At 43.8% G+C, this 17,766-nt stretch overlaps 1 protein-coding gene across 5 annotated transcripts in view; it reads right to left on the reverse strand.

Moving 5' to 3' along the window:
- CDHR5 (cadherin related family member 5) overlaps window positions 1-17,766 on the reverse strand; it is a 131,188-nt gene that overhangs the window by 28,308 nt on the left and 85,114 nt on the right. For all 5 annotated transcript variants that reach the window (XM_040328623.1, XM_040328622.1, XM_040328621.1 and 2 more), the window contains exons 8-9: window positions 10,681-10,771; window positions 4,320-4,417 (exon numbers count right to left, since the gene is read on the reverse strand). In XM_040328623.1, coding sequence (XP_040184557.1) covers window positions 4,320-4,417; window positions 10,681-10,771 — 189 coding nt within the window. The remainder of the gene's footprint in view (window positions 1-4,319; window positions 4,418-10,680; window positions 10,772-17,766) is intronic.

Raw genomic sequence — 17,766 nt, forward strand, 5'->3', positions numbered from 1 at the left:
GACGATATTCCACTCTCTAACTTTGAAAAGAGAAGAATTGAGGGCCCTCTTTCACCTAGAACAGAAACAGCAATTCCGCATAGTTTCCCAATGCTTGCACAAATGGGGAAATAAGCCTATAAGCTTTTTGCTTGTTTGTTACAACAGAAAAAATCTGCAGCCTTTATAGCTAAAATCAAGACCTATTCCGACACCTTGGTACATGAGACATCTGCCATAGCTAAGGAATTTTGTTCCTTCTATCAACATCTCTACCACGTACAGCACACTATAGCAGATAAGGACGCTAGGGATACTCTTATTCAAGAGTATCTTGAGCACGCTAACCTGCCTAAACTACACACCGCCCCTCTTGAAGCTCTGGAAGGAGAATTCACTACCTCAGAATTGCGAGTTCCATTTTTGCCATTAGCCATTTGCCATGGCTAATGGCAAGGCCCCAGGCCCAGATGGCCTAATAGTAGCTTGTTACCGTACTTTTGCGGACACATTGATCCCTCGTTAAACGTCATATGCTAACTCAGTTCCTATAGGTGGTGCCTTTCGACCAGAGACTCTTTACGCTCACATCACTGTTTTCCCCGAGCCTGGTAAGGACCCCAAGCTCGAGGACCCGAGCCTGGTAAGAACTGCAGAAGCTACAGAACCATTTCCCTATTGAACCTAGATGCCAAAGTGTATGGTAAAGCTATCGCAAACAGACTCCTCTCCCTAGTTCCTCAATGGGTTCTAGAGACCAAACCGGATTCATCCCAGGAAGGGAAGCACGTGATAACTCCCTACGAACCCTATCCCTGATGGCTCATGTGCACGGATCTTCCCAGCCTACCCTTTTGCTATCAACGGATGCTGAAAAGGCATTCGACAGGGTGGAATGGGAACATCTGATGGCGACACTGACCCACCTGGGCTGGGCATTGGCCCATGCCTACTATCTCGGATATCGGCACTCTATAATTTTCCCACCGCACAACTGCAAATGAATGGTAACTTAAGTGACCCCCTCTCCCCCATCCTATTTGCCCTCTCCTTAGAACCGTTCCTATCAACGATACGACACAACCCAAACCAAATCCATGGAATTACAATAGGCAACACAGAACATAAATACGCAGCCTACACAGATGATATATTATTCTATGTCAAACTGTCCTTTCCTTTCAGTTGGCAAACCCATTCGATGAAATACCATGGTATATATCTTACATCTAACCATGCCTCTTTGTTTTGTGCAAAATTCATTCCCCTGCTAAACACGATTAGGTCAGACCTGCATAAATGGACTCAACTTGCACACTCATGGTTGGGGAGAATTAGTGTAGTGAAAATGAACATATTGCCAAGGCTGCTATTCTTGTTTCAAATGATTCCATATAAGATCCCCCTGGTATTCTTTATGATGTTAACGTCAATAATTTGCAAATACGTTTGGAATCGTAAGCGACCTAGAATTGCTAGAAATTTGCTCATTAGATCTAAAAGAGAACGGGGTCTAACCTTTCCGGACTTTAAGAGTTACTTCTTAGTTATAGCTTTGAACCTCAAAGTAAAACTCAGTGGAGTGGACCTCTTCCCTCAAATATGGATACCTAGGAAATGTAGGAAACTGTCCAGAACCACCCAGCCTCTTACATGGTCCACTCTCATGACATGGGACTCATGGTGCAAAACACAGAAATGGCTACATACAGGGCCGATCCTAGGCAGGGTGCACAGGGTGCATTGCACCCAGGCGCCTGCCGAGGCGGGGGCGCAGAACATCCAACAGACTCTCTAACAGAAGCCCTCTCTGTGTCCATCACAGAGGCCCCTCTCCAGCTCCCAATAAAGTACTCTGCTTCTCTGCCTGTATTTTGTTTATTGTTAAGAGATCATGTAAGGATCCCAGGTTAATGAAGACTTTGTGGGGGGGAGCATCTCTGTGGTTGAGTCATTGCCATAGAAACATTTGTAAAGGGGAGGAATTAGTAAAATGACAATGCCCATGTGGGGGCGCCAGAAATATTTCTGCACCCAAGCGCCTGTGACCCTAGGATCGGCCCTGGCTACATAACTCCCATCTGATGCAATTAATAGGGAACCTGAACCCCAAATCTCACACCTGAAGCTTTGGAAATACAGCCCTACTACACCAAGTGACTTCCACCACCGGCATCTTGCCCCTTCTCTACACTTCTGCAATCTTTTACAGTGTGATTCATGGACCAATGGAGGTACCAACAGCTCTCCACATTTATAAATTCACTCCCAAAGCCTCTGCGCACTATCATGGATCTAACACAGATTGAAATGCCCTTGTAGATGATCAACCACTTGAGAAACCTATTTCCTACTTTTATCAAGCTTTACAAGCATTATCATGAAAGGACAGGCGCTCTTTTTAACCAACTGGGAGCAGGACCTACCAAAAACACTGTTGGATGCCCAACGAGCTACAATCCTCCAACTGACACACACCTCTTCTATGTCCTCCAAAAAGGCAGAAGTGAACAATAAATTGCTGACAAGATGGCATTACACCCCAGTAGTGCTACATAAAGTATTTCCAACTATTTCACCACTATTTTAAGGCGAGGATGTGGAGAGCGGGCAACCCAAGCCCATGTGTGGTGGTCAAGCCTGCGTATTTGCCCATACTGGCTGACTATATTACACTGGATCAAAGAGATCCAAGGTTATGAAATTCCTAATGACTTATAGATTACATTGCTTAATTGTACAGGCAAACCAGTAGGAACACTTGCTAAATGTGGCAAAAGCACTTATTTCCAGGTACTAGAAACAACCAACTGTTCCTACTCTATGCCAGTGGTTACTGGCAGTAGACCATACATACCATATGAATGACATCACTCATTCCCTTAGAAATAATTCTGATTTGTCTAAAAAAATATGGTCCTGCTGGTTTGCCTTCAAATTCTCATCCGCCTATGTGGAAATTATGTCTCAACCTGCATAAATTGATTCTCAGTGGTTAATTGTGAATGCATGAATCTGACTGAGGCAGGGATTCCACCCCATTCCCCACCCTCTTTATTTCTTTCCTGCTCCCCCTAGTACTTTTCCTTTCTTTTTCTCTTATTCACAATTCTCGGTATTTTTAAAGTGAGGTACAAGCTGTCCTATATTGGCAGCTACTGTCTTTACCTTTCAACATGAATAGGTGTCATACAGGCTAATGATGACTGAGCGCCCGAGGCCTTTATGGACGCCTCACATATGCCTAATAATATGTGGAATCAGAGCTTTTTTTCAGGGGGAACTTGGTGAAACTCAGTTCCACCACCTCTGGCTCAGACCCTTTGGTGCCTGTTCACCACAATCACTTGTAATCACAGAAGTCTGGTTTCTGTGTTTACAAGTGACAGCTCTGAACTCTGTATGTATTGCAATCCTGGTATTTAATGCCCCTTTAAGACCCTCCTACTGTTTTCGTGAAATTTGACTCACCATACCCACTATTTGATGTGATTTTGAGGGTGTGTATAGGGGGAGGGGTTTGTGGGGCTGTGGTTAATTTCCAGCACCTATTTTTTGAGGAAAAAAAGCCCTGTGTGGAATACTAAACATGCCAGGTGTCCACATGTGTTTGTATGACATGCCACCAAGAGGACTCCTTTTGTTGTTTTGTTAACAATTCTCTGTCACTTGTATTATGTTCCTCAATAAAAACGTATTAAAAAAAAAAAAAGAATACAATAGAGCAGCGGAGAAGATTCCTCCATCCACTTTTACAATATTCAGGATTCAATATACTGTGATCATCAGAAACACTCCGGCTGTGGAGAGTGCCACACTGACTGCTAACGTTGCACAAAGCTACTCTTCACTGTCAACGAAGGATCACAACAATCTTCTCACAATGAAGCTAACTGCATTATTTAAACAACCCATTAATTTGAAAAGATTGCCAATGCACCAGGAAGCCTGCAAATCAGACATGCACCATTTTGTTGTGGGGTACTTCAAAGTGAGTGTGCTGGATGCACATTGTTATAGTGCACTGGTATGCCATTCTAAATTAATGACACTGCAATGCACTGCACCGCACCATGGTACCTGTGTTAACACTACACATAAACCTGAATGGGCTTCAAAAAAAAATTTCTTATTTTTTTATTTATGGGTCTTAACAAATAGGCTAATTTGCAGAAACCCTTATTACTTACCTATTTTATGGCTATAAAACAAGGAATGTTTATGAGTTACTAAGAAAAGGCACCTGTAGCCTTGTGCTCAAATTGTATTTGTAGAAGGTTTTAATCTGGCTTTGGTTATCGGTATTTTGTACCTTCCAAGATCCTATCATCAATACGTACCATAACCTGCAATATAAAATTTCCCAAGGTATTCACTGCTTTGTTCATTGTTATGTTTCCAGATGTTGTGTGAACATTAAACACATTGTCATTGTTTCCTAAAGGACAAAAAGAAGGAATGCCTGTTAGATTTTATATGGAAAAAAGATTGAAGGCTAATAAATAGTAATTTGTGTAATATTAAAGCCATACTCCAACCAAAATGTTTTATTCTGTTTTTGGAAAGTGCATAAGAGTATAAGGCCTCGTACACACGACCGAGAAACTCGAAGGGCGAAACACATCGAGTTCCTCGTCGAGTTCCTTGTTAGGCTTGTCGAGGAACTCAACAAGCTTGCTTTGCGTACACACAGTCAAGCCAAAATCTCTTCGTTCTCTGACATACAACACATACAATGGCAGGGGAAGTTCGATTCCACTGGCTAAACTCTTGGGGCTGCTTTTGCTAATTTCATGTGTTTGCGTGTTAAATAAAAGTTTGGTAAGAGACGATTTGCACTTTCCAGTCTGTTACAGCTTTAAAAATGTGTTATCTCCATTACAAATACTACTTTTACTCCCATCTCATACTTTAATCGGAGAAAGCGCGGGTTTGTTAGCATACAGACTTTCGAGTTTCTCGTCGAAAACCTGCCCGACCAGAAACTCGACGAGCCAAATCAGACTCCCGTCGAGGAAATAGAGAACTTGCTCTCTTTTTGGCTTGTTGAGGTTCTCGACAGTTTCCTCAACGAAAATGTACACACGACCGGTTTCCTCGGCAAAAAAGTATCTCCCAGCAAGTTTCTTGCTGGTTTTTGCAGAGAACCTCGGTCGTGTGTACGAGGCCTAAGAGTTATAGCCCCAGATAGCTTTTTGCTGAGAGATTTTCCATCACTTGTTGTCAGGATAAGAATGTTTTTCAGAACACCTTTCAGCGTATTGCTGTCTGTGCCTTTTCTTATTTTGGTGTCAATCATCCCCTCCTCTTTCTTTTTCTGGTGTTACAGAGACAAGGAAAGTGAGGAAAAAACTACCCAATGTGATCACAGAAATTTAACTGTTTTCCGCTTTACCCATAACTAAAAAAAAATGCATGGAGTTGGGCTTTAAACATACAATGATAGCTATAATATAAAAAGAAACAGCTTATACCAGATATAGAAATATATAAAACATTTTGAAAAGTTTGAAAACTGATAATAATGTTGTTTCTACGAAGAACTCTAGCTTCTTACCCATGGAGTCTTATAACTTCTACCAAGACACTGAAACTATGAATTTTTCCAATGCCTTATTTATAAATGTTACCTTGTATTTTAGGGTTATGGGCCCTTCTCAACTGGGGTCCCTGGGGTGCTGTCCGAGTTTGTCTGGGATGCCACAGCATCCTGTTTGAGAGTCTGTGATTGAGCGCACACTGTTGTGCTGAACTGTACATCGGCACAGCAGGAGCTCGATCAGGACTATGACTTGCCGGGCACTGGAAGGAAGAAGCGTCATCCTGACCTCTTTGGCTTACAGTGCAGTAACTCCAATACCTTGATATTGTGTGTGGTCATATAACGGTGCTTGTAGAACAATGTTATAAGTTAATAAATGTGCCATAACATCTCAATACACCCGCAGGTGGTAAAGGTAAGCAAAAGATGTTTATAGTATCTCTTAGACTTGTGTCACTTTTGCAAGCATGATGCAAGCAAGAATTTGCCAGAAACATGGTTGCTAAAACATGCTGAGAGAACACATGTCTGCTTTCTATGCATCATTTCTTTGTTAAATTCAGGATCAAAGCGTTGCTCACTCGCTGCTGAAAATGCTTCAGGGAGGGGACAACACATGCATGGAGGTAAGTGTTTCGCCTCTTGGCTGTATCTTCTTTACCAATCTCATGTGACATTAGCCATAGGGAACTTTCACACAGTCATTGAAATTATGCTGTTGATGTTTTTATCGCTTCCCAGCCACCTATTTTAATGCCAAATTGTTTAAAGGATTAGTTTACCTTTACCAAAAACGGTCTATGTAGATACAGGGTTTCTGTAAATAAAAACAAAGGGGTAGATTCAGATAGAATGGTCTATCTGTCCGCCCGGCGTAACGTGTCTCAGATACGTTATGCCGCCGTAATTTAGGGCGCAAGTTCTGTATTCAGAAAGAACTTGCGCCCTTAGTTACGGCGGCGTAACGTATCTGTGTCGGCGTAAGCCCGCCTATTTCAAATGTGGATGATGTGGGCATGTTTAATGTATATTAACTGTGACCCCGCGAATTTGACGTTTTTTATGAAATCCCAGTGCGCATGCTCGAAATTCCACCGCAAATCGTCATTGCTTTCGACGTGAACTTAAATTACGTCCAGCCCTATTCCCGAACGACTTACGCAAACAACGTAAAATTTTCAAAACTCGACGCGGGAACGACGGCCATACTTAACATAGGATACGCCTCATATAGCAGGGGTAACTAAGTGCCGAAAAAAGCCTAACGTAAAAGACGTAAAAAAAATTCTGAATTGCCGTATCTAGCTCATTTGCATATTCCTCGTGTAAATCTATGGAAGCGCCACCTAGCGGCCAGTGTAAATTTGCAGCCTAAGATACGACGGTGTAAAACACTTACGCCGGTCGGATCTTAGGGAAATCTATGCGTAACTGATTCTATGAATCAGGCACATAGATAGGACCGGCCGGACTCAGAGATACGACGGCGTATCTGGAGATACGCCGTTGTATCTTCTATCTGAATCTACCCCAAACTGTTCAGCTTTGACCAAAGTTGAATAATGCCATTGTTATAGGTGTAGGCCATTTACAGTGCCCAAAATTATTCACCCACCTTGGCTTAATACCTATTTTGTTACATTGCAGTCTTTAGTTCAATGTTTTTTAATCTGAATAATATGTGATGGATCAGAACACAATAGTCTAAGTTGGTGAAGTAAAATTAGAAAAATATATACATAAACATACAATTATAATTGCCATGTGCGTATGTATTCACCCCCTTTGTTATGAAGCCCATAAAAAGCTCTGGTGCAACAAATTACCTTCAGAAGTCACATAATTAGTGAAATGATGTCCACCTGTGTGTAATCAAGTGTCACACGATCTGTCATTACATATATACACCTAAGCAAGAGGCACCACTAACCAAACACTGCAATGAACACCAATGAACTCTCCAAACAAGTAAGGGACAATGTTGAGAAGTACAAGTCAGGGTTAGGTTATAAAAAAATATATCTAAATCTTTGATGATCCCTAAGAGCACCATCAAATCTATCATAACCAAATGAAAAGAACATGGCCCAACAGCAAACCTGCCACGAGACGGCCGTACAATAAAAGTCACGGACTGGGCAAGGAGGGCATTAATCAGAGAGGCAGCACAGAGACCTAAAGTTACCCTGGAGGAGCTGCAGCGTTCTGCAGCAGAGACTGGAGTATCTGTACATAGGACGACAATAACCTGTACGCTCTATAGAATTGGGCTTTATGGCAGAGTGACCAGAAGTAAGCCATTACTTTCAGCAAAAAAAAAATGGCACGTTTTGAGTTTGCAAAAAGGCATTTGGGAGACTCCCAAAATGTATGGAGGAAGGTGCTCTGATCTGATGAGACTAAAATTTAACTTTATGGCCATCAAAGAAAACGCTATGTCTGGCGCAAACCCAACACATCACATCACCCAAAGAACACCATCCCCACAGTGAAACATGGTGGTGGCAGCATCATGTTGTGGGGATGTTTTTCAGCAGTCGGGACTGGGAAACTGGTCAGAGTTGAGGGAAAGATGGATGGTGCTAAATACAGGGATATTCTTGAGCAAAACCTGTACCACTCTGTGTGTGATTTGAGGCTAGGATGGAGGTTCACCTTCCAGCAGGACAATGACCCCAAACACACTGCTAAAGCAACACTTGAGTGGTTTAAGGGGAAACATGTAAATGTGTTGGAATGGCCTAGTCAAAGCCCAGACCTCAATCCAATAGAAATTTTGTGGTCAGACTTAAAGATTGCTGTTCACAAGCGCAAACCATCCAACTTGAAGGAGCTAGAGCAGTTTTGCAAGGAGGAATGGGCAAAAATCCCAGTGGTAAGATATGGCAAGCTCATAGAGACTTATCCAACACGACTTGGAGTTGTGGGCATGTTCTGTAAATTAAATGATGCAAATCCTCAAACAATCCACATTAATTTCAGGTTGTGAGGCAACAAAACACAGAAAATGCCAAGGGGGTGAATACATTTGCAAGGCACTGTATGTATCCCCTGAAGCCTGACTGGAATATTCCTAGGACTTTGAGGCCTAGTCATTACTGCTTACCTTCCTCATCACAGGAGTGAGCTCTCAAATGCTGAGCTCAGGACTACTGCATCAGAGTAGAGAAAAAGCATGTGGGAGAGTTTGAATTACAGAAAAATCTCACTCCTGTAATAGAAGAGCTGAGCAGTAATGACTAGGACTCAACTGGCCATGTCCTGGTAGTATTCCAGTCAGGCCTTGGGAGGTATGTGTAGCACTACCCCCAACGGAGCTGCTGGATATTTTCGGGCGGCATGTTACCTCTATTTCCTCACCATCCAGGGTAATGGATGAGAGAAAGTTCAATGTCCACACTGTACACTTCCTTTATAAAGATTTATTTGCTGAACTTGCTAAAAGAATAAAATAAGTGATTGAAGAGGTGGAAGGGTAACAGGTAAATAGGTTCAGGTGCATTAATTCAATCGGGAAACACTCCTGCTTCCAGCAACACAGCTTTCATCGCCACTCTAGCCAGAGTGGGTATTGCGCACCCCGGATAGGTTTCTCTCACTAACCTAGCAGCCAGAATGTCGCACGGAACATGGTACAGTCTCTGCCACAGACCTTCCCACAGATGGAGTCACTTTTGGTCCGGGAATTCTCGTAGCACAGGATTCAGCACCTGGATCTCTCCAGATTAACTTCTTGCAGAACTTGAAACTGACAGGCGATCACCATCAAGCCTTTCATTAAACGACGCATCCTTGGATGAAGTTCTCTTGACACACCAGCCTCGTGCTCGGTCCTCTCCAAGATAGGTCCTTCATCAAGCAACTTCCTCCCTCAGGACGGACAGCACAGGATCACCACCGAAAACATAGACCCAATCTGCTTACTGGGCCTACTTAGCAGATCACAACCCTGGACCAACGTGATCCGGAGCAAGGATTACAGGAACACGCACCCCCGGCCAGGAGGGCCACACACGGGGTGGTGGGACGACAGACCAGCATCGACGACCCTTGTCCAATGACGTCTGTCACTTAAAGTGGAGGTTCACCCTCAAAAAAAATTCTGACATCACATGGCGTCGAGCCATCCTACTGACAGACTGCCAGTGTTTTTTTTTTTCTCAGCACATACCTCGTTATCACGATTTTCACCCCCCGGCAATCCCGCGGGACTGGGCGTTCCCAAGCACTGCCTGTGATTGACAGGCTTCCGAATGGCACATACTGCGCTTCACAGGTTGCCGAAAAAACCTGAACGTCGGTGCGGCTCTTTACAGCGCCTGCGCACCGACGTTCGGGTTCTGTCGGCAACCTGTGACGCGCAGTATGCGCCGTTCGGAAGCCTGTCAATCACAGGCAGTGCTTGGGAACGCCCAGTCCGCGGGATTGCCGGGGGGTGAAAATCGTGATAACAAGGTATGTGCTGAGAAAAAAAAAAACACCTGCATTCTGTCGGTAGGATGGCTCCACTCCATGTGATGTCAGAATCTTTTTTGAGGGTGAACCTCCACTTTAAGTACCCCTCCCCAGCATACACAGCGGGACGATCAACCCCCACTGATTGGCTGCCGAGGGGAAATACTCAAATCACCTTGACCTAGCTGCTGCCACCCTTGGCCTGGAGTATAAACGACACCCCAGGCGAACAATAGTGGTCATTCACAGCACAGCCATGGCTGAAACAGAAGTCAAATTTGCTAAAAAACACATGTCTGAGTCAATTAACTCTCAGACTTCCCCCTAAATTTAAAGCAGCACCAGCCCAACAGGAGCAGGCCGCTACATATGTAAATAACCTACACCTATAGCAAGGACATTCAACTTTAGTAAGTACAGTATTATAGTTTCTCACTGCTTGCAGATTTCGGCAGACGTTGGCACTTTGCAATCACCTCCATTCATTTGTATTAAAACGAGCCCCTAGCACACCTCAGACACACTGCAAACGTGCCTATGCACTGTTGTAAAAAACAAAAAATAGAAAACATCTGACAGGGTGAGATGGTTTAGATACCGTGAGACAAAAAACTGCTGGATATATGGAAGATCCATTGATAATCTATTTTTGTGACAGTTATTGAAGATAAACATTAGAAAAACATTAGACATTTTGTGCTTACCATTGAGGATGCTATATTCAACAGAAGCACCAATTCCCCAGTCCCCATCCACCGCATATATAGGTCCTGGTGAGAGGATCAGAGGTCCTGTCTAAAATAAATATACAACACAATTACTTACTTATTTTTCTGACTTTTTTAAAATCTTTCAATTTCTGTTCTTAGGTGAGAGCTCTCTGTATTGTATTTGTGTGGAGCAGAGTTATTGCTCTAGGATAGGAAGTGTTTAGGGATTACAGAACATCTTCCCTTCTCCACATTTTCAGAACATAAGGGGAATGTGTTCTGTAGTTCATGAAGAGACCTGGAAACAACGCTCGCTGATAACAGTGTAGCTGAGTCAGAAACCACAGATTGTCCAGCTCACAGGATTTTTGGCAGATACCACTTATTGAAAATGTTTAACAAAGTGCTTTTAATGGTATACTAAACAGACAATACAGAAGCAAATAAGATAACTTTATTGATAGGGTTTACACACACCTTAAACTCTACCTACTGTCAACAAATCTCATCCCTTCATAATAATACATTAGGATTAGCAAATTATGGGGTTTATTTAATTTTTTTTAATGTTGTGACTAATATACTTATTGCCTATGATTTTTACCTCCATCTAGTGGCCATAATACAGTATTTTTGTGATTGAGGTATTTCATGGAAAATACTGCATTATGTCCACTAGATGGAGCTGACAATCAGAGGCAAAAAGCATATTAGATGCAATACAGTAATTATTTGTGACAGCTGTGAGAATGATTGAGGTATTCACAGAATTGTCTTTTTTTAAATAGACCCCCTTTGTGTCCTGGGGAAGAAGAAGTGATCTTTCCCTATTAAAGTGTAGTCAGAAACTTTCGATTTAGGATTTAAATGGAGTGGGGAGGGATTAGAGCTCCTGCTGGGTTTGTATTACTATCTAGGGCCCCATTAAACAGAGATTGTTTTCTCACTTCCTGCCCTGCTGACAACAATTTCATCACACAGGGCTTGAAAATCTGCAAATGAAACACAGAAAGTCTGCAAGGTGCTAGCCTTCATCTACCCAAGTAAAGAAAGGCATTTTTTAATGTCTGTGTTGCTGCTAAAGAGTTTCTCTTACTTCCTGTCAGGGAAATTGTTATCAACAGAACAGGAAATGAGGGTAAATTTCTCCAACAAAGCCCTGGATAGGTTCCCAGCATGAGCTCTAATCCTCCCACACTCTTTAAATATAGGAAAAATGATTTGGCTTGACACTTTTTATGTTTTATTTTCAAAATAAAGAAACATTCCAAAATATAACACTTCAATATACTGTTTTTTTTTTCTACAGTGTACTAAATAGCTAACCAGCATACTGTAAACTCGTACACATTGTTTTGCAGTTCAGTCTTTGGCATTTAATCCAACAGACGTCAGATGGAGGTAATTATCAATTAAAGTTTAACCAGACATGCCTGATATCCCATGCCTGAGATCAAAGCTGTGTCATTTTATAGCACAATGGCTAATGTTCCCATGAAGACTGGTTAGCTATAGAAGGGGAGTCTAAAGTACATCAAATGGCACACAGGTAACAGGAATTCCTCCTCTTATCAAGGAACTAAAGTGCATAATAATGCATTTATTATTTCCTTGTTATTACCTTTACAGCAAAAATAAGTAATACAAAAAACGTCCAGTACAACAGGATACATATATAAGTGATTCTAATCAGGGCCATCTAAATAGCATCATGGGCCCCTGGGCAAAGTAATGCTATGGGGCCCCTACAATGAGCACAGTGCAGGTAAACAGACATCAAGTAGGTAGGAGGTAGACTGCCTCCCCTGTGTATCTATCACTTTCAGTGCCCTCATGGGGCCACAAATTTCGGGGCAGCGTGGGCTGAAGGACCAGCTGCTTTGGGGAAAGTGCAGGGGCCCCCCATGCAGCTGGGGCCCCTGGGCAGTGCCCAGGTGTGCCCTCTCATTAAGACAGCTCTGATTCTAATCCATCATTAGTCAGGCTCCTCCTAAAAGTGTAATTTCCCCTTGGTCATTAATCGAAACATCAACTGTATTCTCTTTAAAGTAAAACTATAGGCAAAACTTTTTTCAATTTTGGATAGAGTAAGGGAGGGTTATAACCCCTGTCAGATTTATTTTTATTTTTGCCATTTGTGTCTCACTGAGGAGATTTCCCTTCACTTCCTGTCCCATAACCAATCAGAAAGTGAGACAAAATCCCTACAAATTAAGGGAATCCCTGGGGGCCCTCAGAATTAGTGTCCCCCATTGGAAGATTTCCCCCCTATTACATTTCTGGGGACAACCCAACATTTGTGATTTTCTATACTTTTACTTTCAATGATACTGGTTAAAAAGGACAAATAGAAAGGGGGATCTCCTTAACTGGGACACTGACAGGCATTCTAATCCCTTTGCACTCTATCCAACAAAAAAAAAGCCTTTAGTTATACTTTAAGGCCCCATACACACGACCGAGTTTCTCGGCAGAATTCAGCCAGAAACTCGATCGGAGCTGGATTCTGCCGAGAAACTCGGTCGTGTGTACACTTTTCAGCGAGGAAGCCGACGAGGAACCAAATAGAGAACATGTTCTCTATTTCCTCGTTGTTCAATGAGGAAAGTTGGCCCGCCGAGATCCTCGGCGGCTTCAACACAGAACTCGACGAGGAACTCGATGTGTTTGGCACGTCGAGTTCCTCGGACGTGTGTACGGGGCCTAAGTGTTCAGTAGTGAGAAATCCTTGTTCTGTCCAGCCCCATCCACGAGTCTCATCCTTCCTGCTGCAGCAAGATGAGACTTTGTGCTAGCGTTATACTCTCCCAAATGTTAATATGAATGAAACCTTTTCACCCGAATTTTTTTTTTTAACATTCGATTGGGCCTAATTACGGGAAGCAGAATCGGGTGTTTTGATTAAAATCAATGCAGTACTTACCTTTTTTGAAATAGATGTTCTCCGCCGCTTTCGGGTATGGTCTTCGGGACTGGGCGTTCCTATTTGATTGTCAGCCTTCCAACGGTCGCATACAGCGCGTCACGAGTTGCCGAACGTCGGTGCGGCGCTATACGGCGCCTGCGCACAGATGTTCGGCTACTTTCGGAAACTGGTGACGCGCTGTATGCGACGGTCGGAAGGCAGTCAATCAAATAGGAACGCCCAGTCCCGCAGCCCATACCCGGAAGCGGCGGGAGAACATCTACCACAAAAAAGGTAAGTACTGCATTGATTTTAATCAAAACACCCGATTCTGCTACCCGTAATTAGGCCCAATCTAATGTTAACAATTTATTTTTTGGGTGAACCTCCACTTTAACAGGCAGAGTGAAACTTTCTTGTAATGTCCACTAGGGGTATAGCTAGGAAGCTCTAAAACTAAAAGAAGCCAACTAATTGATTAATGCCACCCAAATCAAACCAGAACAGATGTAATAAGATCAGAAGGACTCAATGGGCTCAGCAATATCTTATGCCCTGTACACACGATCGGAGTTTCAGTCAGAATAAACTCCAACGGGGTTTTCCACTATGCAAAGTAAGTACAGTAAAACCTCGGTTTGCGAGTAACTTGGTTTAAGAGCGTTTTGCAAGACAAGCAAAAATGTCTAATAACTTTTGACTTGATATACAAGCGATGTTTTGATATAAGAGTAGCATCGTGTCACAACTGGGTATAAAAGGGAAGAGAGGCGCCTGTAGTGTAGCAACATGGTTACATTTAATGAAGGTACAACATTTAGCAACATATTGCTACACTTAGAGGCGCCTCTCTTCTCTATTATACTCTGTAGCTCCTGCTGGATTTTGCTTCTAATCCTCTTGTGGAGGCTTCCATTTGTGGATGGACATTTTATGGTTACACAACCTATCACATTACTATAATCTTTTCATATGGACTATAAACTGAAGGACCTAATGAATAAATGGTTGTGGTTGTGAAGCTGAGTTTCCATTATTTCTTAAGGGGAAATTTTCTTTGATATACAAGTGCTTTGGATTACAAGCATTTTTCTGGAACGAATTATGTTCGCAATCCAAGGTTTTACTGTACAGTGATCTCCCCTGCTAAGCTCTTGTGTTCTGACGCCCCCACCCCTCCCCTCCAGAACACTCCAACCAGCACTGGATCAGGATTCGGTCAGCTGATGGTTTTCCAGCATGCTTGTCCGACAGAAGCCGGCCAAACGTCCGGATTCTGTTGGACAGACCAACATGCACATGGGCCGAATGTCGGCTATTTTTTTTTGAACCGACAAATGTCTCCCGTCATTCGGCCCGTGTGTACCTGGCTTAAAGCAGAGCTCCACCCAAAAGGAAAAGCTATGCTTGTTTGCTTCCCCTCCCCTTTCAATGCCATATTTGGCACTTTTCAGGGGGTAGTGGGGAGCAGGTACCTGTTTTTGACTCCTGCTGAGGACCTCGCTTCAGGAAGTTCAGCCACCTCCTACTTTCTCTGCCATCGGACCATTCAGAAAGCGCAATTGGTACATGCACAGTATGTACCAATTGCCAAAATGCCATAAAAATACCCCCTATTTTGTAAACGCTATAACTTTTGCGCAAATCAATCAATAAACGCTTATTGCGATTTTTTTTTTACGAAAAATATGTAGAAGAATACGTATCGGCCTAAACTGAGGAAATTTTTTTTTTTTTATATATATATTTTTGGGGGATATTTATTATAGCAAAAAGTAAAAAAATATTATTTTTTTTCAAAATTGTCGCTCTATTTTCTTTCTCGTACATCACGGGACACAGAGCGGCATATTCATTACTATGTGGGTTATATGGAGTACCTTCAGGTGATGGACACTGGCAATCTTAAACAGGAAGTGCCCCTCCCTATATAACCCCCTCCCATAGGAGGAGTACCTCAGTTTTTTCGCCAGTGTCTTAGGTGTTGGTCATGGAATAGCTTTGCCTCCGCATCCTTGGGATCAAGGCAGGCTAACCGGATCTGTCCAACGGCCTCAGTGCTAAAGTGGACAGTACCCGGGCCCCCAAGCGGGGGGTCTTTTGCCTATAATGCTTCTCTTCCAGAGAGCTGGACCCTGGGCCCAGGACTTAGAACCTTTTTAGTGCCTAAAGAAACCTGTTTGCCAGGGTGCTGTATGGGCCCAGGACAGTGGGTACCTTCCAGGACCCCAGGGCCTGAAGGTCTAGTACGCTACCCACGGAGATGGGAGAAGATTGGACCACTTGCTGTGCAATGTCCTGCGGCATGGAGCAGGTAAGAGGGGGGCCTGCGGGACTTGGTTCGCAGCAGGCTCTCCAGGGGATTTCTGTGGGGGAGTTAGCCTGTGTATGCTCTAGCATTGGCAGTTGGGGCCACTATGTCTATTAAGGGACAGGATGGTCTGTGGATGGGCTCCCCAAATATTGGATCTCCCTGGTCTGTTGCTGTATACATCTGGCTGCGCGCTAGGTTGGCAAAGGGGGGCTGTGGGCCTATACCTTGCCAGAACTGAGGAAGTGTCTTGAACCTACCTAGTGTTCATACCTGGCTGGGTGTCACAGACAGCTGGGAAGGGCTTCAGAAAAGCCTCAAACGCTCTCCTCTAGGAGGTACCACGGCATCCTCATGGCTCCTGCCTGGCCCCCCCCTGTAAACGGGCGCGCGCGCGTGCACGAGTTATAAGAAAATTTTCGCGCCGTTGCGAGGAGGGGGGCGGGGTTGCACGTTCATAGGAGGAAGGGGCGTTCCCCTCCTCCATGCTATGCAGCTCATTCAAGAGCTGAGCTCGGACCAGGAGGACACAGAGCGGCAGTGGCTGTGGCTGATACACAGTGACACCCAGTGGCGCAGGGAAGTATTGCAGTTCTGGAAATCAGAACTAGCTATTTTGTTTGTCTAGCCTAGAAATTCCTTATGCAGCAGGTGGATACTAGCAATTTTTTTGTGGGGGAACAGTAGTGCTTCTAAAAAAAAAAAAAAAAAAGAGGTTTCTTTGAAAAAAAAAAAGATAAATAAAAATAAATAAATACTGGCACATACTGGGCTCCCCACCAGGTTTTTGGACATCAGTAGTACTGCTGTTCCCTAAACCCCTAGATTATCTCCTGGCTACACCTGTCAGTTGGTGTAGCAGGGGTACCTCGGTATTGTACCATGGCTCCCAAAGGCTCAGGATCAAGAGGTACAAAAGGGGTCAAAAAACAAAATGGTTCCCCCTCGGATTCTGAGGAAACAAGTCAGGCTATGCCAGTACTTTCCCCACCTGTTGACCCAGTGGTGGCTGCCTTGGTTGAGCCAGTAGGGGGGTCTGGTGCGGAGGCTAGCCCAGATCCACCCAACCCTGTGTTTGTCACGGAGGACATGCTAGCCGCCTCCCTGGGAGGGCTAGAAAAAAGATTAGCAGCTATGATCACTAATTCCATTCCAGGCAAGAAGCGGACTAGATCCCCTTCACCTAAATGTGTATCCTCAGATGCGGAAGTTCTCTCTTCAGAGGAAGTAGAATTTCAGGAGGATCTATTGGACCGGAACCTAGAAGGTTCAGAGATTGAGGAGTCTACTGTGGACGAACCATTTTCAGCCTCCCAAGCAGAGAGTCTGTGGGTTCAGTCTTTGACAGACATGGTCCGCTCGGCGTTTAACTTGCCCCTACCAGAACCTCAGGCTAGGGCAGTTTCCTCTTTGGGCTCTTTAAAAGCGCCCTTGAGCAACGCAGTTTTTCCGGTCCATCCTCTGTTGGAGGAATTGATTTTTCAAGATTGGGTACGGCCAGATAGAATTTTTCTGCCGCCTAAAACATTTTCTGTGATTTACCCTATGGAAGACAAGTTTTCTAAGAAATGGGCGCTCCCAGCTGTGGACGCAGCCATCTCATGTGTAAATAAGTCATTAACTTGCCCAGTGGAAAACATACAAATGTTTAAAGACCCGGTCGATAAACGGTTAGAGACACTTTTGAAGGCTTCCTTTGCTACGGCAGGAGCAGTGGTTCAGCCGGCTGTGGCTGCTATCGGAGTCTGTCAAGCTTTGAAAGACCAGACAAAGCAGATGCTTAAAGACATCCCTGCCCAGCAGGCAGAGGAGTTATCTGATATTCCTAGAGCTCTATGCTTTGCGGTAGATGCTATAAAGGATT

This window comes from Rana temporaria, chromosome 11 (assembly GCF_905171775.1).
Source record: "Rana temporaria chromosome 11, aRanTem1.1, whole genome shotgun sequence".
In the NCBI taxonomy this organism is placed as follows: domain Eukaryota; kingdom Metazoa; phylum Chordata; class Amphibia; order Anura; family Ranidae; genus Rana; species Rana temporaria.